At 41.8% G+C, this 27,060-nt stretch overlaps 1 protein-coding gene across 2 annotated transcripts in view; it reads left to right on the top strand.

Annotated features, from left to right (window-relative positions):
- Window positions 1-27,060, top strand: part of KDM3B (lysine demethylase 3B) — a 70,574-nt gene that overhangs the window by 31,430 nt on the left and 12,084 nt on the right. For both annotated transcript variants that reach the window (XM_082725474.1, XM_082725475.1), the window contains 8 exons: window positions 3,793-5,029; window positions 5,891-6,092; window positions 10,755-10,969; window positions 11,657-11,809; window positions 21,101-21,208; window positions 23,243-23,370; window positions 24,347-24,623; window positions 25,339-25,595. In XM_082725474.1, the coding sequence (XP_082581600.1) occupies window positions 3,793-5,029; window positions 5,891-6,092; window positions 10,755-10,969; window positions 11,657-11,809; window positions 21,101-21,208; window positions 23,243-23,370; window positions 24,347-24,623; window positions 25,339-25,595 (2,577 nt within the window). The remainder of the gene's footprint in view (window positions 1-3,792; window positions 5,030-5,890; window positions 6,093-10,754; window positions 10,970-11,656; window positions 11,810-21,100; window positions 21,209-23,242; window positions 23,371-24,346; window positions 24,624-25,338; window positions 25,596-27,060) is intronic.

Raw genomic sequence — 27,060 nt, 5'->3', positions numbered from 1 at the left:
AAATTAATTAAAATCCAGTTCACATCAAAGGCGATGTAGATGTAAAGGGGGATTACAAAGTAGACCACATTTTATATGCTGCAGGAGGAGACACACTGATGCTATTCTTGGGGTAGCAAAGCTGAATAGAGGAAGTTTAGAGTCAAAGGGCATTTTCCAAACAGATTGGAGAAGTTTCTGTGACTGTACCAGTGATTTTGGTAATGTGTCGACCTAAGTATTGTCCTGGGATCTGATTTAAAAGTACAGAAATGGAAATTTCCACTGTGAAGTCAAATCTAAAATAGGGACACAGTCCCCAGGAAACTTCTTGCCCTAAAAATTAAGGTGAAATCACTTTGTCATAACTTTCTTACAAGAAAAGGATTTAAAATTTAATCATTTAAAGGAAAGTAAAAGGCCATCCAAATTATTTTTCATTCATGTGTATATTTTTATTTATTTATTTATTTGACAGACAGAGATCTCAAGTAGGCAGAGAGGCAGGCAGAGAGTGGGGAAGCAGGCCCCCTGCTGAGCAGAGAGCCCAATGTGGGTCTCCATTCCGGGACCCTGGGATCAAGACCTGAGCCGAAGGCAGAGGCTTTAACCCACTGAGCCACCCAGTTGCCCCAGTGCATTTTTTTTTTTTTAAGATTTTATTTATTTGAGAGAGGACGAGTGAGCAAGAGAGCACAAGTAGGGGGATTAGCAAAGGGAGAGAGAGAAGCAGGGTCTCCCCACTGAGTAGGGAAGCCGAAGCAGGACTCAATCCCAGGACCCTGGAATCATGACCTGAGCCAAAGGCAGATGCCTAACCGACTGAGCCACCCAGGTGCCCCAACACTTTAGTGCTTTTAAAAGTTTTTTTAAAAATATGTCATGCAGGGGCGCCTGGGTGGCACAATGGGTTAAAGCCTCTGCCTTCGGCTCAGGTTGTGATCCCAGGGTCCTGGGATCGAGCCCCGCGTCGGGCTCTCTGCTCCGCAGGGAGCCTGCTTCCTCCTCTCTCTCTCTCTCTGCCTGCCTCTCTGCCTACTTGTGATCTCTGTCTGTCAAATAAATAAATAAAATCTTAAAAAAAAAAAAAATATGTCATGCATGGGGCACCTGGGTGGCTCAGTGGGTTAAGCCTCTGCCTTCGGCTCAGGTCATGATCCCAGGGTCCTGGGATCGAGCCCCACATCGGGCTCTCTGCTTAGTGGGGAGCCTGCTTCCCTTCCCCTGCCTCTCTGCCTACTTGTGATCTCCGTCTATCAAATAAATAAATAAAATCTTTAAAAAAAAAAAATATGTCATGCATGTAAACCTGGCGATTCACAGACCTGTACCCCTGGGGATAAAATTATATGTTTATAAAAAATTTTAAAAAAATGTCATGCAGCACTTCTTTTTAATTTTTATTTTTTAGATTAATTTATTTCAGAGAGAGAGTGCCTGAGTGTGGGGAGGGGCAGAGGGAAAGCAGATCCTTGCTAAGTACTGAGCCCAGTGTGAGGTTTGATTCCAGGACCCTGGGATCATGACCTGAGCCGAAGGCAGAGGCCTCAACCCACTGAACCACCCAAGCACCCCCTGTATATTTATTTTTAAAGAGTAACTTTAGTAGTGAAACCTGAGCTACCCATGCTGGATTGTTGGAGTCATGCAGGTGTCAAGGCTCCTGGCCAAATTCTGCTAATGAAATTACAGCCAGGGTGGGTGGCTCAGTCAGTTAAGTGTCTGCCTTTGGCTCAGGTTATGATTTTAGGGTCCTGGAATCAGGGCCAGCATCCTGCTCCCTGCTTACCCAAGGGTCTGCTTCTCCCTCTCCTTCTGCCCTCCCCACACTTGTGTGTTCTCTCTTTCTCACTTTCTCTCTATGAGGTAAATAAATAAAGTCTAAAAAAAAAGAAAGAGAGAAAGAAACAAAAGCTGGTCATTAGGGGTGTGTCTTTCTATTCTCTTCTTTTTTATTGGGAGGACATTTAAGGCAGTAGCTGTTGATTGGTGGGAAGGAAAGGAAAAAGAATAATGGGGCACCTGTCTGGCTCAGTCAGTAGAGCGAGTCTTGATCTCCGAGCCACACGTTGGGTGTCAAGTTTACCTTTAAATAAATTAACAAACAAACAAACTTCAGGTTTTTAATTCAGAAATGCCATGAAGCAACCTCTGTAGCAGATGTCAACTGGAGGCAAGCCACAGGTGAGAACCTGCATGGTTCTCATGTGCCTGTGCCACCCTCAAAGTCCTAACCTAGACTCTTGCATATTTAAAGAATACTTTAAGTAAACAACACCCCCCTTTTGGACAATAGCCATTTCCTTTATCTGGAATAAAAATTTTTTGAATTGTGGAAAAGTAACCATTAAATTTACCATTTTAGGGATGCCTGGGTGGCTCAGTGGGTTAAGCCTCTGCCTTCAGCTTGGGTCATGATCTCAGGGTCCTGGGATCGAGCCCCGTATCGGGCTCTCTGCTCAGTGGGGAGCCTGCTTCCTCCTCTCTCTCTGCCTTCCTCTCTGCCTACTCGAGATCTCTCTCTCTGTCAAATAAATAAATAAAATCTTTTAAAAAATTTTTTACCATTTTAACTATTTAAAATGTTATAATACGTGGTATTTAGTACATCCACAATGTCGTGCAACCAATAGTACTTTCTAGTTCCAAAAATTTTCATCATCCCAGAAGCAAGCCTGATACCCATTAAGCAGTCCTTGAATAATTTTTGTTACCAATGTTTTAAAATGAATGTCTAGAGATAGCATTCTCTCCTACCTGAAAGTTGATTTTAAGTGTTCAGACCTGGATGTGTATATGAAAGGGATCCTGCCCTTCTTTACACACATACCTTTTATTCACATGCAGAAGTTAACATTTTCAAGGTGAAAAAAAAGGAATGTTTTTTCATTCTTCAGTTTGTTAGGCTGGGTACTTAATGTTTGGTGGGTGTATGAGTAGCTGTAGTTCTTCTGTTTGGAGGCTTGTTAGATCCTAATGATAACAAAAGGGTTCAGTGATGAGTGTGCTTTTTTTCTTTTTTTTTAAGTTTTTAATGTAGGCTCCATGCCCGGCATGGAGCCCAGTGCAGGGCTTGAACTCATAACCCTGAGATCGAGACCTGAGCCAAGATCAAGAGTCGGATGGCTAACTGACTGAGCCACAGAGGCTCCCCATGAGTGTGCTTTCTAATTATGTCTTTAGGTCTAACTTTAATTGAAACAGATTTGGACTCATAAATAAATGGCCAGATTCTAAAACAATCCATCTTGGGGAGTTTCAGACTAATAAAGAGAATTTTTTCCTTAATGTGCAGTGGGCTTGTCATGGGATGGAAGTCACTTTTGTAAGATGGGCAGGTAGTTTAAATGAATCAAAACTTTTAAATAAATCAAAACTTTGACAATAGCTGAGGTCATTGAAGTGGATTAATATTACAGGGCCCCTAAATTCATTTCATAGTAAAAGCTCTGTCTGTCTGTTCAGGAACCCTTTTCTCCTGCTCCTAGTAGAGTTTCCATTGCCAAATAGAAACTAAGAAGCCTACACAGCCTCTTGGAGCTATGATAGCCAGTTGGCTAACAACCAAGGGAGTGGTAGAATGAACATCCTGCTATCTCTAAGAGCTCTCTTGTGTTAAAGATGCCCTCTATGTGGTGGGTGGCAGGTTTCTTCATTAATGCTGGTGAGATGTAGTTTTAAGAGCAGTTTTCATGGAATTGTAGGAGAGAAAAGTTGATTGGACCCACAAGAAACATTTGCCTAAGTCCAGAATAGAGGTGACAGGTTGTCAAGAGAAGGCAGCATCACTAACTCTGGCTATCTTCTTTTCAGAATTCAAGAAATACCGTTCTGGCCTCTTCTGGATTTGGAGCATCTCTCCCAAGTTCATCACAACCTTTGACTTTTGGAAGTGGAAGGAGCCAGTCCAATGGGGTTCTAGCCACAGAAAACAAACCTTTGGGCTTCTCTTTTGGCTGTAGCTCTGCACCAGAGTCTCAGAAAGACTCTGATCTCTCCAAAAACTTGTTTTTTCAGTGCATGTCCCAAACCTTACCCACCAGTAACTACTTCACTACCGTTTCAGAGAGTTTGGCTGATGATTCCTCCAGTCGAGACTCATTCAAACAAAGCCTTGAGAGCCTGTGTAAAGGCAGATCCACTCTTGGAGCAGACACTAAATCAGGCTCTAAGGCTGGCAGCTCTGTGGATCGGAAGATGCCTGCAGAGTCCATGCCCACCCTCACGCCAGCCTTCCCACGGAGCCTCCTAAATCCCCGCACCCCAGAGAGTCATGAAAATCTATTTTTACAGCCCCCTAAACTATCCCGAGAAGAGCCCTCTAACCCTTTCCTTGCATTTGTGGAGAAAGTTGAACATAGCCCTTTCAGCAGCTTTGCATCTCAGGCATCAGGTAGCTCTTCCTCTGCTACCACAGTCACCTCTAAACCCGCAGCCAGCTGGCCCGAGGCTCACTCCTCTACAGATTCGGCATCCTTAGCAAAGAAGAAAACCCTCTTCATCACAACTGACTCCTCTAAACTGGTGTCCAGTGTTTTGGGCTCAGCTCTTACCACCGGAGGTCCAAGCCTCTCTGCCATGGGGAACGGCCGCTCCAGCTCGCCCACCAGCAGCCTCACCCAGCCCATTGAGATGCCTACTCTCTCCTCCAGCCCCACAGAGGAGAGGCCAACTGTGGGGCCTGGGCAGCAGGACAATCCCCTCCTCAAAACCTTTAGTAACGTCTTTGGCAGGCACTCAGGCAGCTTTCTGTCCTCCCCAGCAGATTTTTCACAGGAGAACAAAGCTCCTTTTGAAGCTGTGAAAAGGTTCTCACTGGATGAGCGAAGCTTGGCTTGCAGACAGGATTCGGACTCCAGTACCAACAGTGACCTGTCAGATTTGAGCGATTCTGAGGAGCAGCTGCAGGCCAAGACGGGCATGAAGGGGATTCCAGAGCACCTAATGGGGAAGTTGGGCCCCAATGGGGAGCGAAATGCTGAGCTATTGCTGGGCAAAGGCAAAGGGAAGCAGGCCCCAAAGGGCCGACCGCGGACCGCCCCCCTGAAAGGTGATCTTGCTGGGGTTATCCATTGCCTTGGCTCTGGCACTGACCTCGAATGCCCACCTATTGTGCTCCTGGGCAACAGAAGCCCTTCCTTTGATGGAAAGTTCTATAATCACGTGAAATAAAATAGCCAGAAGGGCCCAGTAGAGGCCCCTCAACCAACCTTATGGTTCAGGGCAGGATTGCATCTAACCCAGCAGTGTTACTAAAGAGGGATACTATCAGAAGAGTACCCTTGATACCCCTTTTGCTCAGGAGCTCTTTCCTGGTGTTTTTCTCATCTCTTTCTTCTCTTTGGCCTATCCTCTTTAATTTAGAGGAGATACTGTGTACAGCCTTTCATAGAATTACTTTAGCAAAAAGAATCACCCCTCAAATTTGCTTCTCTCTGTTACACATATAAAGTTTTAACACTTCTTCCAAAAGCCATTAACTGATGCTGTGAGGTTATGGTCCAGAATTACATACGGGCAAGTATCTAAGAAAGTCGAATGGTGAAAAGTAACTGTTGTCATTAGGAATTGGTATCCTAATGGGGGTACAAGAGTTGTTGTTAGTAGAATAGTTGTATCCCCAGAGGCTAGAGGCAAGTGGCTACTTTCTGCTTTCTTGAGTTTTTCTCACCCATGCCACAGTTTCCTTGCAGTGGGACACTGCCCACAGATTCTCTCCATGGTCCTTAGCTTCCAGTTAAGCTTCTTTGCTCCCTCCCTTTCTGTCAAGGGTGGGTCTGGTAGGCACAAGCCAAGCCATGGCAAGGAAGAATGAGCCAGGTCAGGACAAGAATGCAACACCTGGAGGATCATGTTATTGGGTCTCAATACCAATCATGACCAGCTGTTTCTCCCCCTTCACTTTCCACAGTTGGCCAATCAGTGCTGAAAGATGTGAGCAAGGTGAAAAAGCTGAAACAGTCTGGAGAGCCCTTCCTGCAGGATGGGTCCTGCATCAATGTAGCCCCTCACCTGCACAAGTGTCGGGAGTGCCGCCTGGAGCGGTATCGGAAATTTAAAGAACAGGAGCAAGATGATTCCACTGTGGCCTGCCGCTTCTTTCACTTCCGGAGGTACCCAAACCCGTCTCTGTCTCCTTCCCAGTTTCCATTTCCCACTCTTTCTCTGAATCTCACATCTTTTCTTTGTTTTCCTTAACCCCTTGGTTCTGGGGTCTTTGCTCTGCCAAAGGAGCCACTCAGGTGCTTGGGTTGTGAAGTGACTGGTGGCTTTGTCCCAAGGGAATTGAAGCTGAACAGTCTGAGCTGCAGGCCCCTGAGCTTTGTTACGTTATTCCTAACTTGGGTTCCATTTGAAACCAGTGGTATAAGCAGAAAGATGCGTGTTGTGGTGTATATGTGCCTGACCACTTACTCCTTTTAGGTACTAAAGTAACTTGGGAGCCTGGGTGGCTCAGTGGGTTAAGCCTCTGCCTTTGGCTCTGCTCATGATTTCAGGGTCATGGGATCGAGTCCTGCATCGGGCTCTCTGCGCAGCAGAGAGCCTGCTTCCCCCTCTCTCTTCCTACTTGTGATTCCTCTCTCTGTCAAATAAATAAATAAAATCTCTGTCAAATAAATAAATAAAATCTTTTAAAAAAAATAAAGTAACTTGACTCTCTGAGAAAGGAAGAGGGAAGATTAGGAGATAATGGAAATTGTCCTTGAAATAGAGATAACTGACAAATCTTGGGAATGTCCCCTGCTTTTACCTAACAAATGCTTTTAGTCACTTTTCTTCTGTTTGATAAACTTAGAAATTCTTCTTCTAATTTCTTCTGAAGATTTTATTTATTTATTTGACAGAGAGACAGCGGGAGAAGGAACACAGCAGGGGGTGTGGGGGAGGGGTAAGCAGACTCCCCACTGAGCAGGGAGCCCCATGCAGGCCTCCATCCTAGGACCCTGGGATGATGACCTAAGCCAAAGGCAGAAGAATTTCATCTAAATGACCTTTCAGGAATTCTTCATTTGTAAAATAAATCCAAATGATTTATCCACGTAGTATGGATTCACTCAGCAAATATTTACTGAGCACTTAACTGTGTGCCAGACATTGTTGTGGGCACTGAGGGTTAAACAGCATATAAAACCATAAAGATCCAGACCTTAGGAGGTTGCTGAGGAGGGAGATTAAATACTTAATAATAATAATTTATAATCAATTAATAATTAATTAATTATAAGTCATGTTAGCTGATAGTAACTATGAAAAAAATAAAGACAGAAGAGGATTGAAGTAAGGGGAGGTTAAGAGAAGCTGTAGTTTAAATAGGATGATTTTAGAAACTGAGATTTGAGTAAAGACCTTGAGGAGGCCAAGGAGTAGTTTGCACATTTTCCTGGGAGACAAGTATTCCAGGTAGAAGGCACAAGAGCAACTGTCCCAAGGCTGCAGTATTCCTGGTATGCTTGTGGAGCTAGGGTGGCAAAAAGATAGAGTGGGGGAAAAGATAGATTTGAGGTCATAGAGTTAACAATGGGTCCATTTTTTCTTTTTCTAAGATTTTATTTATTTATTTGACAGAGAGAGTGACAGCAAGAGAGGGAACACAGGAAGGGTGTGGGGGAGGGAGAATCAGGCTTCCTCCTGAGCAGGGAGCCTGATTAGGGACTTGACCTGAGTTAAAGGCAGACACTTAACAACTGAGCGACCCAGCTGCCCCATCTGTCCATATTTTAAAGGAATACTCTAAGGGGCTTGGCTTTTGTGTTGAAAGAGAAGTCACTGAAGGTTTTGAGCTGATGAGTGACACTAGGGAATGTTTTAAAAGATCACTGTAATTGCCTTCTTGAGAATAGATTATATTGAGGCAGAGGCAGAAACACAGAGAAGTAAGGAGGTTGTTGGAATTATCCAGGTGAGAGGTGATGGTGGCCTGCTGATAAAAGTAATGAGTCTGGTAGGATTAAGGATATATCTTGAGTGGGTCTCTGGGTGGCTCAGTCGGTTCTTCCTCTGCCTGCTGCTCCCCCCTGCTTCTGCTCTCTCTGTTTGTAAAATAAATAAATAAAATCCTAAAAAAAAAAAAGGAAAGAATATATTTTATATATAGATATATATATATATTTTTTAAAGATTTTATTTATTTATTTGACAGAGAGAGAGAGATCACAAGCAGGCAGAGAGGGGGTGGGGAAGCAGGCTCCCCACCGAGCAGAGAGCCCGATGCAGGGCTCGATCCAGGACTTGATCCAGGACTCAGACCGTGACCTGAGCCGAAGGCAGAGGCTTAACCCACTGAGCCACCCAGGCGGCCCGAAAGGATATATTTTAAAGGGAGAACTCATGATTTTCTGATGGGTTAGATGAGTATGAAAGAAGGAATCAAGTCAAAGATGTTTCTATAGCTTTTGACGTTAAAAACTGGAAGAGTAGGATTGCCATTTACTGCTAAGAAGATTTCTCAGGGAAAAGCAGGTTTGGGGAAGAAAAGGAGAACTTTAATTTGGGCTTTTTAAATTTGAGATGCCTGTTAAGATTTCTAGATGAAGATGTTGAAAGGGCAGCTGGAAACTTAACTCCTGAATTGAGGGGGAAAGTCCAGGCAGGAGGTTAAAAATTTTAATGTCACAGGGTATTTAAAGCTGTATGTCTGGGCACCTGGGGGCTCAGTTGGTTAAGCATCTGCCTTCGGCTCAGGTCATGATCCCAAGGTCCTGGGATGGAGCCCTGCATCAGGCTCCCTGCTTGGTGTGGGGAGCCGCCTTCTCCCTCTTCCAGCCCTCCTGCTTGTGCGCTGGTAAAGAAAGAAAGAAAAAAAGAAAGAAAGAAAATCTTAATTAAAAAAAAAAAAAGGCTGTGTATCTGCTTGAGGAGTCCAGGTGTAGTTAGAAAAGAGAAACATTCCTAGGACCAATCCTGAAGTTCTGCAATATTGAGAGACTAGAAAGATGAGGAGGAGCTGGTAAAGGAGGTTCAGAAAGAACAGCCAGTAAGGTGTCCTGGAAGGCAAATGAAGAAAATATTTCCAGGAAGGAATAATGAACTGTGGCAAATAATGGGGATTGAGTCAGGTCAGATAAGGACTGCAAATGATCATTGGATTTAAGGGGGCAAATGACCTTGTCAAAAACAGTTTTGGTATGTCATGGTGGGGGGATGAAGAGAAAATAAAAGGGAAGAGGAACTGTTGACAGTTTAAACAACTCTAAAGAAATGTTGCTCTTACAAATAGATAAAAAGAGGAGGGTGTGGGATTGAGAGGATTTTTGAGATTGCAAGTTTAAATACCAGAGTGATTCAGTAGGGAGGAAACCACAAGATGTAGACAAGAGAGTATGTGATGTGATGCCTATGCAAGAGGATAGGTTGTAGAGCATAGGTGGAGAGATGAGTCTTGGCTGGGACCTAGTTCATTCCTAGCAGCAGCAGGTCAGATGGAGGAGCATGAGCACAGTTGCAGGAAGGCCTGGTAGTATGGTGGGGGGAGCTTATGGGACATCTCTTCTGGTTCTTTGTATTTTCTCAGTGGAATACATAGCAAGGTCCTTATGGGAGAAATTACACTAGAGGTTAGAAAAGAAAGGTGAGGATATGAAACCGGCATCTAGGAGAGTGTGCATCAGGAAACTGTTGTGACTGGGAGGCAACATGAAGAGCTCACCTGACTTAGGTAGACATGAATTTCAAGTGTGACAGTGAGCATGGCTGTTTTCCTCTGGTCATGGTCAGTGGTGTAGGTGCACATGTCAAACAGGCAGATAGAGAAATTGCAGGGCATTATATGAGGACAGCTTTTTTTTTTTTAAATAAAGGTTTTATTTACTTATTTGTCAGAGAGAGAGAGTCAGAGCAAGAGTGAACACAAGCAGAGAGAGCAGTAGACAGAGGGAGAAGCAAGTTTCCTAGCTGAGCAAGGAGCCAGATGCGGGACTGGATCCCAGTCTTGACCTGAGCTGAAGACAGGCGCTTGACTGACTTGAGCCATCCAGGTGTCCACTGAGGACAGCTTTTTATTTTTATTTTGTTTTATTTTTTAAAGTACCCTGCTTTATGAACTTATTTATTTCTCTTTTTAAGATTTTATTTATTTGACAGTGAAAGAAGGAACACAAGCAAGGGGATTGGGGGAGGAAGAAGCAGGCTTCCCACTGAGCAGGGAGCCCGATGCGGGGCTTGATCCCACAACCCTGGGATCATGACCTGAGCCGAAGGCACACACTTAATGATTGAGCCACCCAGGCACCCCTGAGATCAGTTTTTGGTTTTTTTTTTTTTTTTTAAGATTTTATTTACTTATTTGACAGATAGAGATCACAAGTAGGGAGAGAGAGAGGAGGAAGCAGGCTCCCTGCAGAGCAGAGAGCCCGATGTGGGGCTCAATCGCAGGACCCTGAGATCATGACCCGAGCCGAAGGCAGAGGCTTTAACCCACTGAGCCACCCAGGCGCCCCTGAGATCAGTTTTTTAAAGAACGCAGACATAGTAAGTGTTCACAGGTCTTTCTGCTAGTGAAGAGAATGCATACTGTGTTGATCAAATAGAGTAGAAATTTTTTCTTTTTCTTTAAGTATGTCTGCATCCAGTTTGGGCATTGAACTTGCAACCCCAAGGTAAAGAGTTGGATGCCCTTCCAGCAGAGCCAGCCAGATGCCTTCCAGGGTGAAAATACTGCATGCTGATTGCTCTTAAGTCCTACCTAATGTTTTTAGCTCCTAGGGTTTTAGGTGTGTATCAGTTTGCTTGGCTGCTGCTGTTTACCATGTATTTGATTATCTACCTTCCTATCTCAGGTTGATCTTCACTCGGAAGGGGGTGCTCCGTGTGGAGGGATTTCTGAGTCCCCAGCAAAGTGACCCTGATGCCATGAACCTGTGGATTCCCTCTTCCTCCCTAGCAGAAGGAATAGACCTAGAGACCTCAAAATACATCCTGGCTAACGTTGGGGACCAGTTCTGCCAGCTTGTGATGTCCGAGAAGGAGGCAATGATGATGGTGGAGCCACACCGTAAGACACCCTCTTGCTTGTTTTCCTGGCACTCCTGCTTAAGAACTTCAATTTTTTGTTGCTTAAAGGAGGCGTGGTAGGAGTGGCAGGTGGCATTTTCTGTGGATGAGCTAAGACTGATAAGACTTTTCTTTGTAGCAAACTAAGTAGCTGATGCCCTAACTATATCCAGCAGACCTCATTCCTTCCTTGATCCCTGTCTGGGTTTGGGTCACCCTGAATATTTTCAGTTTGCTTTGAACCAGTTTGTGATAGTAAGTGATACATGGTTTGTGAATAGATGAAGCACTACTGGATACCATGTTTCACCACCTAGACCCCACCATTGTTCACATATTTTTGATATTTCATGTCTGTGAGATACTATACCCCAGGAGAATTCTCCTGTGAAAATTTTCCCTACACTTCAAGTGAAGAATCCTCTTACTTCAAACTCCCCCAAATTGAAATTTTTACATTATCTTAAGTAAAAACATGGGGCATTTGTTTTCGTTGACACTTGTTCAGAAATATTAGCAGTAGCATCTATTTTCTTTCTCTTAACATTTATAGAAACACTGACTTCTTACATCTTTGAGTTTTATTGCTGGACAAAAACAGTTCGAGTAGCAGTCAGTGGATCTGGGGTCTTTTGCTGTTATTCACAATGATCAACGCCAACAATATTCCTCTTCCTCTTTCCACCAGAGAAAGTGGCATGGAAGCGAGCAGTGCGTGGTGTACGGGAGATGTGTGATGTATGTGAAACAACTCTCTTCAACATCCACTGGGTTTGTCGCAAATGTGGATTTGGGGTCTGCCTTGACTGTTACAGGCTCAGAAAAAGCCGTCCACGCAGTGGTGAGCAAATATTGTCCTGTTCAGTTCTAAAGGTAACCTGTCATTGGAGGTATGGGACTTGAAGCCAGATGGGTTTGTGCCCCTTCTTGAACTGCTTAGCTTCCCTCATTTTTCTTGCATTGTGAGGCCTTAACAGTTGCCAGTATTCCAACCTGACTGGGTAGGCTAAAAGAAGCCAAGAAGGATTATTCTTTACCTTCTGTTTTTTCTCTCTCTCTCTTTTTTTTTAAAACAACATCTTTATTGATGTTACTATATAACTCACATGCTCTAAAATTCACCCTTTTAAGGTGTACAATTCAAAAGTTTTTAGTATATTCTCAAGGTTGTACAACCATTTCCACTATCAAATTTCACTCTGGTTGCTCCAAAAAGAAATGTTGTACATAATAGCAATAACTATATTCTCTCTTTGCTCAGCCCTTGGTAACCATTAATCTACTTATTGTCTCATCTCTGTTGAATTACCTGTTGTGTACCTGTCTTATAAATGGAATCATACAATATTTGGCCACCTTTGACCTTTTACTTCAGCATACTGTTTTAAAACTTCATCCATGCTATAGCACGTATCATTAACTTATTATTTTGTATTGCCAAATAATATTCCATTGTATGGATATACTACATTTTGTTTATCTGTTCTGATAGACATGTAGGTTGTTTCCATTCTGAGCTATTATGAAAAGTACCACTATGAACATTTGTGCACAGGTGTTTTGTGTGAACATAGGTTTTCATTTCTTTTGAGTATATGCTTAGAGTGGAATTGATGGGCTAAATGGAAGTTCTACATTTAACCCTTTCAGGAACTGTCAAATTGTATTCCAGAGTAGCTACATCATTTTATAATCCCACCAGCAATGCACAAGGGTTCCAGTTTTTCCCCTCTTAAAAACACTTAATATTGTCTGCCTTTTTTTTTTTTTTTCCAAGATGTTATTTATTATGCTCGCTCGCTTCGGAAGCACATATACCAAGATGTTATTTATTTATTTGATCTCTGGAGAGAGATCGCAGGTAGGCAAAGAGGCAGGCAGAGAGAGGGGGAAGCAGGCTCCCTGCCAAGCAGATCCCAGGACGCTGAGATCATGACCTGAGCCAAAGGCAGAGGCTTTACCCACTGCGCCATTCAGGTGACCCTGTTGTCTGCCTTTTTGTTTATAGGAAAGAGTCCCTATCACATTGTGTGATTTTGGTTTATATTTCTCTGATGATTGTTGGTGTTGAGCTTCTTTTCACGTGCTTATTGGCTCTCTGTTTATCTTTGGAAAAATGACTATTCAGATCTTTTGCTTCCTTTTGTCCTTTATCTTACTACTTAACCTGAAAACCTTCTTGCCCCTTGACCTCCTCATTCTTCCCTCTTCTGAGATATTCTGCAGCCATTGGAATCCAGTGGTTTAGAGCTTATGCTACTGGGATTTGAAACCTCCTTTCACAGCTTATTACTGCCAACTGTGGTATCTTGAGCTAGTTTCTTAATCACTAGAGTCTCAATTTCCTTATCTATAAAACAAAGGTGACATGAGTACTTCTTTCTCGGCATTGTTGTGAGGATTAAATGAGATATTTAAGTGGTTAGCACAGGGCCTAACATCCACTACTTAACTGTGTGTTACGTAGCTATCAGATCTTCCACTTCTGCCCATGAAAGGTTAACTTCCACAGGAATTGCCCTCCTGCCATAAACAAGAAAACGAGACTAAATGTATGAATCCACAGTTTTAAACATTGGACAGCAGGCAGCATGAATCTGTGATCTGTAAGAGAAGGGAAGAACCAAGGCAAATCCTACAATTTCTCCAGTTTACTGCCTGTAGACAGTTTCCAGGCTGCAGTAGAGGGAAGAGCAACTAAAACCGTTGGCAGTCTCACTGAGCTGAGACAGAGATCAGAGTCTGAGAAGAGTAAGGCAGTGTGCTAAAGACCTTAGAGCTGCACATAGAGAACAGAGCGGAGAGCGCAGAGCGGTCACCTCGGTTTTTGGCTGTATAGTGATCTGCACAGATACGAGGCCCAAAAAGGAACCTTCAGAAACCAATTGACGTAATAATTTCCATAACTTACCATTTGTATTGCTACCAGAAAGACACTGGGAAGAGTCCAGAAGGGTCACAGTTTGACAGTGGCACTAATGTAGTTCCAGAATAAAGGGGGCTCTGGAGATAACATAGTATAAAGCAAGCCTAGGAAGGATCCAACTGATCTTCAGGCTACTTAACTATGCACCAGACTAAAACCAAACATTCTTGAAAAGATTACGACAAAATCCAGCATTCTGAAACATTAAAGTAAAAAAACTCTGCATTTAGTCATGAAAAACCGGGAGGCAACTGGCTGGCTCAGTAGAGCATGCAACTCTTGATCTCAGGGTCATGAATTTGAGCCCCACACTGGGGATAGAGTTGACTTGAGAAAGAAAGAGAATGAGAGAGAAAGAAATAAGGGAAGGAAGGAAGGAAGAAGGAGGGAGGGAGGAAGGAGCAGGTATGAGTCTCTTTGGTACTGGACATCTACTTGCAAAGGAATGAAACCAGACCATTGTCTTAACACCATAAACAAAAATAAACTCAAGATGGATTAAATAACTAAATGTGAGATCCAAAACCATAAAACACATGTAAGAGAACATAGGCAGTAATCCCTTGAGTATTGGCCTTAGCAACATTTTTCTGAATATGTTTCCTCAGGCAAGGGAAACAAAAGAAAAATAAACTGTTGGGACTATACCAAAATAAAAAGCTTTTCCACAGCAAAGGAAACCATCAACAAAGCAAAACGGCAGCCTCCTGAACGGAAGAAAATATTTGCAAGTGATATATCCAATAAAGGGTTAATATCCAAACTATATAGATGACTTATATCAATGCCCCCCCCCCCCAAAACCAAAACAAAATACCTGTCTGGTTAAAAAATGGGCAGAGGACCTGCATAGACATTTTTCAGAGAAGGCATACAGATGGCCAGCAGACACATGAAGACATGTTCCACATTATTCCCATCAGGTAAATGCAGGCCAAAACCACAATGAGATCCTATGTCACACATGTCAGAAGGGCAAGTATCAAAAAGACAAGAAATAACAACTGTTGGGGAGAATGGAGAAAAAGGAACCCCCATGTGCTATTGGTGGGAATTTAAATTGGTGTAGTCACTATGGAAAACAGTATGGAGGCCCTCCAAAGAAAATGGATATGCTAATTCAAAAAAATGTACCACTATGTTTACTGCATTGCTGCTTACAATAGGCAAGATATGGAAGCAACCCAAGTGTCCATCTGTTGATGAATGGATAAAGAAAATGGGAGGGGAGGGTATACACATATGTATCTCCATACATGTGATGAAATACTACTCTGCCATAAATAAGGACATCTTGCCACTTGGAACAACATGGATGTACTTAAAGAGTATTGCACTAAGTGAAATAAATCAGACAAAGATAGATACCATATTTTTCACTTATATGTGAAATCTCAAAAACAAAACAGGGACACCTGGCTGGCTCAATCAGACCATGCAAGTCTTGATCTCGGGGACAAGGTCAAGCCCCACATTGGGCATAGAAACTACTTAAAATTCTTTTTTTTAAAAAAGATTTTATTTATTTATTTGACAGAGATCACAAGTAGGCAGAGAGGCAGGCAGAGAGAGAGAGAGAAGCAGGCTCCCTGCTGAGCAGAGAGCCTGGTGTGGGGCTCGATCCCAGGACCCTGAGATCATGACCCGAGCCGAAGGCAGAGGCTTTAACACACTGAGCCACCCAGGCGCCCCCCAAAAAATTCTTTTAATTAAAAAAATAATAAAGGGGTGCCTGCGTGACTCAGTCAGCTAAGTGTCCAACTCTTGATTTCAGCTCAGGTCATGAGATTTCAGCTAAGGACCATGAGATCGAGCCCCATGTCAGGCCCTACGCTGGTTTTGGAGTCTGCTTAAGATTCTCTCCAATAAATAAAATCTTTCAAAAAGCGGCGGGGTGGGGGGGGGGGTACCTGAGTGGCTCAGTTGGTTAAGTGTCTGCCTTTGGCTAAGGTCATGATCCCAGGGGTCCTGGGATCAAGTCCCACATTGAGCTCCTTGCTCAGTGGGAAGCCTGCTTTTCCGTCTACCTGAGGCTCCCGTGCTTGTACTCTCATGCTCACTCTTGCTCTCTGATGAATAAAATCTTTTAAAAAAAGATTCTTTCGCTCTCCTTTTGCCACCCCCAACCCCACTCACATACTCTTCCTTGCTTGCTTTCTCTCTAAAAAAAATAATAAATAAAACCAAAATGAACAAATAAACTCATAAATAAATGCAGAGAACAGACTAGTGATTTCCTGAGGGGAAGCAGTGGGAGGTGAGCAAAAAATAGGTGAGAGGGGTTAAGAGGTACAGAGTTCTAGTGATAAAGTCGTCACAGGGATGAAAATTACGGCACAGGGAATCTAGTCATTAACATTGTAATAATATTGTTTGGTGGCAGATGGCACCTGCATTTGTCTTGGAGAGCATGGCGTAACGTATAGAATCAAATCATTATGTTGTAAACATGAAACTACTTCAGAGTATCAACTATATGTCAACTATGCTTCAGTAATAAAAATTTTAAAGTAAAAGAATAATCACATTTGCAAAAAAGGCAGGATAATATAACCAATAATCTGTGGGAAAGAAATGATCAATAGAAACAAATTCAGAAATGACAGTGATGATAGAATTACTGTAAAAGGACCTTAAAGTTGCAATTATAAATGGTATATTGAAAGACATAAAGGGAGACATGAATATGATGAGTAGAAAAACAGAATACATAAGAGACCCAAGTGAATCATCTAGGTATGAAAAATATCTTTAAAAAAATTTATACTAGGTGGGATAATGGCAGTTAGACACTGCAGAAGAAACAAGTTGGACATAACAATAGAAACCAACACTGAGGACAGAGAGAAGAAAGACTAAACTTACAGATTGAAGAGTGCCGTCTTGAAGTATAGGAAGTATCAGGCAGTTTATGAAACAAAATTGTTGGGAGTTCCAGAAAGAGCAACAGTAGGAGGACAGATATAAAAAAATATCTGAACAAATAAAGCCACAAATTTTCCAAATTTGATGAAAAAGCTATAAAGCCACAAATCCAGCAATTAATCTCAAACAGAAGAAGCATTAAAACCACCCAAAACACATCAAAAACCACCTTACTGGAAAGCAGTAAGAGAAAGAAAAAATCTGAAAGTCACAAGAGGGTAAAAAAAAAACAAATTATATACAAAATAACAAAGATAAGAATGACAGCCAACTTGTCAGAAAACTATTGATACAGAAAGGGAATTCAGATTTACACAAAGGAATGAAAAACTTCCTACGTGAAAAATATTTAAGTAGATATGAAAGGCTTTCTTATTTTTACTTTTTTAAAAAGATAGTTGTTTAAAGGAAAAGTAACAATGTAGTGAGGGGTTGATAATATATGTAAAATTAAAATATGTAGTAATAGCACAAAAGAAGGGAAATGGAATTAGTTCAGTTTTACAGGGGTCTCAGGGTGAAGAGTGGTATAATATTTGAAGACAGACTGTGTTAAGTTAGAGACACTACAAACCCTAGGGCCAATAGTAACAAAGAGGTATATATAGCTAATAAGCCAAAAGTAGAAAATCAAATCATAAAAGCAGCTAGTTCAAAAGACGGGACAAGTAAACAGATATATAGTATATCTTGTATTCAGTTTTCTTGGGGTCGGTAGCACTATTACAAAAACAACAACAACAACCAAAAAACCTGTCCATAAAGGTCTTTGACGGAGTGAAAAATTAAGGTTGCAAAGCACTGAACCTAGGTACAGGTAGGAGCATCTTATATAATTCAAAAGACTGACTTTTTTTTTTTTTTTAAGGTTTCTTTTTTTTTTTTTTTAATTTATTTATTTGACAGACAGAAATCACAAGTAGGCAGAGAGGCAGGCAGAGAGGGGAAGGCAGGCTCCCTGCTGAGCAGAGAGCCCGATACAGGGCTCAATTCCAGGACCCTGAGATCATGACCCGAGCTGAAGGCAGAGGCTTTAACCCACTGAGCCACCCAGGCGCCCCAAGACTGACCTTTTCTCCCTGAGATCAGGAGCAAAGCAGGGTGTCTACTTTTCACAATTTCTCAACTCTAAGCTGGAGTTACTATACATTTCTACACATCAAGAAATAAAAGCATACCCTTCCCACACCTGCACCCCCAAAAAATGCATATGGACTGGAACGAAGTAAAGTATTTTTTTATTTCCAGGTAACATGACCATCTGTGTAGTAGAGTGCCTGGCTGGCCCAGTAGGAAGATGTTGTGACTCTTGATCTCAGGGTCATGGGTTCATGCCCCATGATGGATATAGAGATTTTTTTTTTTTTTTTTTTTAACTTTGTAGTCTTTTTTAGATTTTATTTTTAGGTAATCTCTATACCTGCTGTGGGGCTTGCACTCACAACCCAAGAGTCATCTTCAGGAGTCATGTTTTCTATGTACTGAGCCAGCCAAGCACCCCAGATGTAGTGATTATTTTAAAAAAAAAAAATTTTTTTTTTAAAGAAGAGAAAGAAAAAAAGCCTAAGAAATCTACAAAAAAGCTACAAGAACTAAAATGTGCGTTTAGCAAGATTGCAGGACAAAACACAACAAAAATCAATTCTATTTCTATATGCTGTCAATGAGCAATTAGAATTTGAATTTTTAAATCACTATCCTTTATGGCAGCATCAAAAAAACATGAATTGTGTAGGGATAAATTTAGTCAAAATGCAAAAAACGCATACACTGAAAACTACAATTGCTGAGAAAAATGAAAAAAGACAAAATAAATGCAGAGATGTGACATATTCATGGAAAGAAGATGGTGTACTAAGATGTCACTTCTTCCAAATTAATCTATTACATGTAATTCAAATCAAAATCCCAGTAGGCCTTTTTGTAGAAATTGAACAAGCTGATTCTAAAATTTACATGAAATCAAAGGACTAGAATAATGAAAACAGTTTTGAAAAAGAAGGCAGTTGGAGGATCTATACTACTTCATTTTTTTTTAAAGATTTTATTTATTTATTTGACAGACAGATCACAAGTAGGCAGAGAGGCAGGCAGAGAGAGAGAGAAGGAAGCAGGCTCCCCACGGAGCAGAAAGCCCAATGCGGGGCTCAATCCCAGGACCCTGAGATCATGACCCAAGCCGAAGGCAGAGGCCCATCCCACTGAGCCACCCTGGTGCCCCATACTACTTCATTTTAAGAGTTACAATATAGCTACAAGAATCAAGGCATTGTGGTAATAACAATAAAACAGAAATAAGCACGCATATAATCAGCTGATTAGTTAACAAAGGTACCACAATAATTCAGTGGGGAAAAGATAGTTCTTTCAACAAATGGTACTGGAATAACTGTGTATCCATACTCGAATAAAATAAACTTAATTTTTACTCATGTCATATATTAAAAGTTAGCTCTTAAGTAAATCATTGGCCTAAACATAAAAGCTAAAACTATAAAACCTCCAGAATAAAAAATAGAAGATCTTTGTATCCTTGGGTTGGGTAAATATTTTTTAGATAGGACACAAAAAGCAAAAAAATTATCAAATTTGAAAGCTTTCGCTGTTCAAAAAAACAGTCTCAAATAAAAAGGTAAGCTACAGACTGGGAGAAGAGATTGACTGATCCCATATTTGTTAAAGGACTTGAATCCATGGGGCACCTGGGTGGCTCAGTGGGTTAAAGCCTCTGCCTTCAGCTCAGGTCATGATACCAGGGTCCTGGGATCGAGCCCCACATCTCTGCTCAGCAGGGAGCCTGCTTCTCTCTCTCTCTCTGCCTGCATCTCCACGTACTTGTGATCTCTGCCTGTCAAATAAATAAATTCTTAAAAAAAAAAAAAAAGGACATGAATCCACAATAAAGACGTCTTAGAACTCAATAAGAAGACAAAAAATTTTTAAAAATTAACATATAATGTATTTGTTTCAGGTGTGTGATTCATCCTTACACAATTTATAGCACTCACCACAGCACATATCCTCCCCAGTGTTCATCATCCAGCTACCCAATTCCTCCAACCCCCCTCCATTCCAGCAATCCTCAATTTGTTTCCTGAGATTAAGAGTCGCTCATGGTTTGTCTCCCTCTCTGGTTACGTCTTGTTTCATTTTTTTCCCCCTCTTCCCCTATGATCCTCTGTCTTGTTTCTTAAATTCCACATATCAGTGAGATCATATGATAATCAGTGGGAGATGTTCCTCTCTGATTGACTTATTTCACTTAGCATTATACCCTCTAGTTCCAGCCGTGTTATTGCAAATGCCAAGATTTCATATTTTTGATGGCTGCATAATATTACAGACAACCCAGTTTTTAAGTGAGCAAAAGATTTGAACAATACTTTACCAAAGAAGATAGATCAATAGAAAATTAGAACCATAGTGAACAATCCTTGTATCCACTTGGAAGGCTAGAATTTTAGTGACTGATAATACCAAGTGTTGCCAAGGATGTGGAAAAACTAGAACTCTTAAAATTGCTGGTAGGAATGCACACTGATAACCTCACTTTGGAAAACCTGTATGGCCATTTCTTATAAACATTCCATATGATCCAGCATCCCACTTCTAGGGATTTATGAGAGAAATGAAAACATGTCCACCTAAAAGATTCTACTTGGATGTTTATAGCAACTTTATTCATAATAGCCCCAAATTGGAAACAATCCAACTGTTCACCAGCTGGTGAATGAGTATATTTAAAAAAAAAAAAAAAAAAGGATATCCATACGATGGAAGAGTATTCAGCCATTAAAAAGGAATGATTACTGATAATGAACATGTATGTATAAATCTCAAATCATGCTATCTGAAAGAAACCTGACACAACTGACTACTGTATGCTTCCAATTATATGAAATTCTAGAAAAAGCAAAACGTTAGTATTAGAAAGTTGATCAGTGGTAGCCAGAGATTAAGAAAAGGCTTTGACCACAAGCATAGGACTTGAGGGAACATCAGGAAGGGAGATGGAAAGTTCTATATCATGAAGGTGGCGGTGTTTATACAATTGTATACATTTGTCAAAATTACATTGAAGTGCACACTTTAAATTGTTGAATTTTTTGTATGTATATACAATAAATAATAAAACAATGAAGCAGTTTCTTTGAAAGTTAGATGTTGTCTTCTCTGGCCCTTGAGAAAGTTGGCCTATAGGATCTGAAACTCTGACTCACTGAGAAGGATATATCTTGTGACCCTCGTAAAATAAATGAAGTTCTTTTATTTCTGTTTCAGAGACCGAAGAGATGGGTGATGAAGAGGTTTTCTCCTGGTTGAAGTGTGCAAAGGGGCAGTCCCATGAACCAGAGAATCTCATGCCCACACAGATCATCCCTGGCACAGGTAAGGGAGTTATTTCAAAATTTGGGGAAAGAAGGGCTCCTAGCTAGCTCAGTCAGAGGAGTGGTAGTTCTTGATTTCGGGGTTGTATGTTTGAGCCCCATATTGGGTATAGAAATTACTTAAATAAACCAAAAAAAATACTAAAAATAAAGAACATTTGAGGGGAAAAAAGTGTTTTTAAGTTAATTTAGGTATAACTCACACACCATAAAATCTGGTGAGGTGGTTTATCCTGGCCAGATTTTGTTTAGCCTCCCCAGATTTTTCTGACAGTTTGAATCGTTAGATAGCTGTTAGATTTTATGCAGCCAGTGCACACTTGGCTCACCTTTCTGGTTGGAGACATTGGTTACTTTTCGACATAATATTTTACATTCCTGTGGTTGGTAGGATCAGAATAGAAGTCCCAAATGCTTCTAGAAAGACTTTTGATTTTAGGTTTGTAAAAATCCACCTAAAGCTAATCAAATTTCTTAAATCCCTGAAGAAAGCAGCTTAACAGTAGGAACGAGTGATCCTGTTTATGTCACAGTCCCAGCTTACTTCAGTGAGTCCTCCAAAAAGTTTCCAGCTTCCATACTTCTGATAACACATAGACATTGAAGATGGCTAGTCTACTATCTATATTCTCCTCTGCTGTGCAAGGGGCACTCTGGATCCTTATACCCAGTGCCTCCAAGCAGAAGGGTTCCCTCAGTGCACTAGTAGGATGGTTGCTCCCTGCTGATCTAAGCATTGGTTAAATGTTGATGTTAAGTTTGCACTGGTCTGTTTTTTTTCTCTACATTTTTTTTTTGTTAGGTATAACTTAAAGTATACAAATCTCAAGTATACAATTCAGAATGTTTACCATGCTTTCGAACATTAAAGAATCTAACCCTAGAGTTTCTCCTACAGGTCAGCTTGCTAATGTTTACTAGAAGAGGGAGTGTAGGGGCGCCTGGGTGGCTCAGAGGGTTAAGCCTCTGCCTTCGGCTCAGGTCATGATCTCAGGGTCCTGGGATCGAGTCCCACATCAGGCTCTCTGCTCAGCAGGGAGCCTGCTTCCTCCTCTCTCTCTGCCTGCCTCTCTATCTGCTTGTGATCTCTGTCTGTCAAATAAATAAATAAAATCTTTATTTAAAAAAAAAAAAAAAGAGGGAGTGTAGGTTAGTAGTTAAGAGTGCACAGAACTTTAGGGCTAAGTATACCTCAGCTAAACTGTTAGTACTTCCATTTACCAACTATGTGTGCTTGAGCAAATGACAAACTACTCGTGAGTATCAGTTTCATCATCAGAAATTGAGAGTGTGGAGCACCTGGCTAGCTCAGTCAGTGGAGTGCGATGCTTGATCTCGGGGTTGTGAGTTCGAGCCCTATATTGGGTGTAGTGATCACTTAAAAAAAAAATACAATCTTTAGGGGTACCTGGCTGGTGTTCAGTTGGTAGAATATGCGACTCTTTTTTTGTTTTTAAGATTTTATTTATTTGACAGAGATCACAAGTAGGCAGAGAGGCAGGCCAAGAGAGAAGGGAAGCAGGCTCCTTGCCAAACAGAGAGCCTGATTTGGGACTCCATCCCAGGACCCTGACACCATGACCTGAGCCGAAGGCAGAGGCTCAACCCACTGAGCCACCCAGGCGCCCCGAACATACAACTCTTAATCTCAGGGTCTTGAGGTCTGGGTGTGGAGCCTGCTTAAATAAATTTAGGGGTGCCTGGGTGGCTTGGTCAGTTAAGCGTCTGCCTTCGGGTCCTGAGATCTAGTTCCACGTCAGGCTCTATACTCGGCCGGGAGCCTGCTTCTCCCCTTCCCTCTGCCTTCTGCTCCCCCTGCTTGTGTACTCTCTCTCTCTGTCAAATAAATAAAATCGTAAGTAAAATCTTTTTCAGAAAAATTGAGGGTAAAGGCTACCACCTCACTGAAATGTGAAGTGGTAGCCTTTTACCTTTACCTTTAAGGGTTGAGGAGGGTAATATAAATGAGATCCTTAGCACAATACCTGGCACATAAAACATTCTGCGGCTTTCGTTGTTGCTGTCTGTCTTCCAGCTCTTTACAATATTGGAGACATGGTACATGCTGCCCGGGGCAAATGGGGAATAAAAGCAAACTGCCCTTGTATTAGTCGGCAGAACAAATCTGTGCTGAGACCTGCTGTCACCAATGGGATGTCACAGGTAAAGTGGTATGTGCGGGTATATGTGAGAGAAACTTCACCTCTTAGTACTGGGAAGTGCCCCCATTTTCACCTGTGTTGTCTTAGGCTACTGTAGGATACCTGAGGAATTAGGGGATGGAGAAGTGTTTCTAGAGAGAGCCCCAAAAATGTTACTCAGGGATTTGATTCCCTCTGCCTGGTATGAGTTTCTCTTCAGTCATTTTAAAACCATTTCAGGCTGGGTTGATAAATAGCACAAAGAAATTCTTTGCATCTTGTCAAGATTTACACTTTAGAGTCCTTATATAGGTGAGAAGTATAGAAAATGTTACTAGGAAGGCAGTCCTATCTGTGTGCATGGTCCCTGTCCTTGTCATGTTAGGTACTGAGGACAGAAATGTGAAGACTGGCCTGCTGAGCTGGGATCATTCTACCCTGAAAACAATGCCAGGCCTCCAGAGAGGCAGTGGTTTGCTCATTGCTCTGTCAGAGGTGGAGGTCATTCCGGTTTGATGGTAACTGTTTTGAACAAGAGGCTGTTTCTAAAACACATATGCACACCCACACACATACCCCTACCTGCTTTCCAAGAACACAACCAACACATGGTCAGGAGGAGCCACAGGAATTAAGGCTAATCATCTGGAAAATTCAGTAATAGAACATTTATGGATTATTTATGTGTGCCAAGCACTATACCAAACTCTTTGCGTATACTATTTCATTTAATCCTCAGAACAGCTTAATGAGCTTACTTTCTATTAAAATATTTGTTACATTCAACTGTTCTTTCCACAGAACCAAGTTTCTGACACATTGCAGAACTCCTTAAATGTATGGTAAATTAATGAATGAATGAAATAGCAGTTTATGGGACAGTTTCACATTGTTTTCCCAGACCTTTTCAGTGTCAGCAGCCCTTACTGTGTTTTTTGTTTTTTGTTTTTTCCTGTGCAAGGACAGCACTCTAACCATGTTGGCCTTCTATGCTTTAGCTTCCTAGCATAAACCCTAGTGCCTCTTCTGGAAGTGAAACCACCTTCTCAGGCGGAGGAGGAACTGCAGCAGTAACGTCAGAGACCGACCATGTTCCAAAAGCCGACAGCACTGATATCAGATCTGAGGACTCTCTGAAAGCAGAGAGTTCAGCTTCAAATAGCAATAGTGAGCTAAAAGCCATCAGGCCCCCTTGCCCCGACACGGCTCCCCCCTCTTCTGCCCTGCACTGGTTGGCAGATTTAGCAACTCAGAAGGCTAAAGAGGAAACAAAAGGTGAGATAAACACAAGCCTTTGCCCTGCCTACGGGTGGAACACTTGAGTTATTCAGGGATTCTTCATACTCACACATTACTATCCACATTTATAAAGCATGCTGCTTGCTTTCTCTTTCACATAAAATAAGGGAATCTCCTTCATTTTCTTTCTAGAAGTGGAGCTTTTTTAAAAAAGCACATGCCTGGGCTCTACCCCAGACCTCTTTAGTCAGAATTAATCATAGATTTTTAATAAGCTTCCAGGTGGTTCTGTTATGCAGCCAGGTTTTCAGTGGGCACAAAGTCACCTGGAGAATTGTTAAAAATGCGGATTCCTATGCCTCTCCAGAACTATTAAGTGACAACCTCTTAAAGAACTATCAAGAATCTCCATTTCTCGTGATCACCCCAGGTGATTCCCCTACAGGTCTTCTGAAGACCCCCTTGTAAAGACACTGTCTTAGCAAGTAAGGGAGATGAAAGATGGATGGGAATAAGAAGAAGTTTGAAATTCACATCGGGGAAAGGAAGAAAGTAGTAGGAGAGCTTCTCCTTGGCCGTGATCCTGCTATAGTCATATCTGGTCAGGCTTGGTCCATATGAAACTATATGTAGTTTGGGGGGCAGGAGTAGGGAAAATCTGCTCCTTCCCACTTGGCTGATTTTTAGGAGTCAGTTGCCTGTTGGATGTTCCTCATGATGCCTAATATTGTTCCCGGTTATGTCCTTACAGAAGCAGGGTCCCTGAGGTCGGTGCTCAGTAAAGAGTCTCATTCACCCTTTGGGCTGGACTCGTTCAACTCCACTGCAAAGGTCTCTCCGTTGACTCCAAAGCTTTTCAACAGTCTGTTACTGGGTCCCACTGCCTCTAACAACAAAACCGAAGGCTCTAGCCTTCGAGACCTCCTTCACTCCGGGCCTGGAAAGCTTCCTCAAACCCCCTTGGACACAGGCATACCCTTCCCCCCCGTCTTCTCTACATCCTCAGCAGTAAGTGTTCTTTCTACAACTCTAGCCTTTTCCAGTGAAGAGCCATTAGAGATCTGATAACTGGGTTAGAGTATGTTTGGGTGACTTGTATTCTCTACATTGTGTGTCCAGTTAATAAGATCTTTCTTTACATTTGAGTTTGGGGAATGTTTGAGATCCCTTTAAATCATGAAAATTTTTTGCCCTGTCAAGAAGTCAGTAAAATTAAGACATTGAAATTTTCACTCAGCAGAAATTACTATTTTCTTGATAATAATGGGCATTATTATTTTTTTTAACCTAGGCAGTACATCCATGTTATCTTCTCTTGGATATCTAATAGACACCTCAAACCATGTAACCATGTAACACATGTAAGACCACATTCCTGCCTCATCTTCTGCCCGTAAGCCTGCTTCTCCCTTAGTTTCTTCTCTTGGTAATGGGCATTTGCATTCTTCCATTGCTTGGCCAAAATCATCTCTCACATTTCATATTTAATCTGCCAGCACCTCTTTAAGTTTGATCTTTTTTTTTTTTTTAAGATTTATTTATTTGACAGAGATCACAAGTAGGCAGAGAGGCAAGCAGAGAGAGAGGAGGAAGCAGGCTCCCCCACTGAGCAGAGAGCCCGATGCAGGACTCGATCCCAGGACCCCAAGATCATGACCTGAGCTGAAGGCAGAGGCTTTAATCCACTGAGCCACCTAGGTGCCTCCCAGTTTGATCTTTAAAATGTATTCAGAGTCCACTCATTTCTCATTGGCTCCCTCATTTCCTATTTGGTCTGAGCCAGCATCCTCTCTTTCCTGCGTATTTGGAGTAAACTCCTTACAGGTCCCCTTTATTTCTTCCCTTTTCCACTCTCTATAGTCTGTTGTCAATACAGCAACTAGAGTGATTCTTTTAAAATATAAGTGATCTCCTAGCCATGATTTATGTCACTTTTGCCTAAACTCCTTCAGGGGCTATACTCCTAGTATAAGCAGAGTTCTTTCTGTGGATGGTAAGGCTCCATCCCTGTCTGTGCGTCTTGCCTACACTTCTCTGACTTCAGCTGTCACTTTCCTTGTGCAAGCTGCTCTTGACTACACCCACCTTCATAGTCTTTGAACGTAACAAGGCAGGCTCCTTCTTCAGAGCCTTTGCATTTGTCCTTCTACCTGGAATGAACTTTCCCATGTAACCACAGGCTTGCTTCATCACTTTTGTCTCCTCCCTCCTGAAATGTCACATCCTATAAGCCTTCTTCTTAAATCACCCTTTTTAACTGACTGCACCACCCAGACGCACCCCTTTAAATCACCCTTTCTAAAGTCCATCACACTCCCATCCTTCATAACTGTTCTCCCTGAATTTGATATTCCATAGCATTCACTACCGTGTTTAATTTCTTTTCTGTCTTACCTTTCCTTAAAGAATTTTTAGCTGTTCTATTTACTTTTTTTTTTTTAATTTTATTTATTTATTTGACAGAGAGAGATGA

Source organism: Mustela nivalis, assembly GCF_964662115.1.
Source record: "Mustela nivalis genome assembly, chromosome: 3".
NCBI lineage: Eukaryota > Metazoa > Chordata > Mammalia > Carnivora > Mustelidae > Mustela > Mustela nivalis.
Note: the sequence above shows the minus strand (reverse complement) of the source record. Positions and strands in the feature narration are given on the sequence as shown.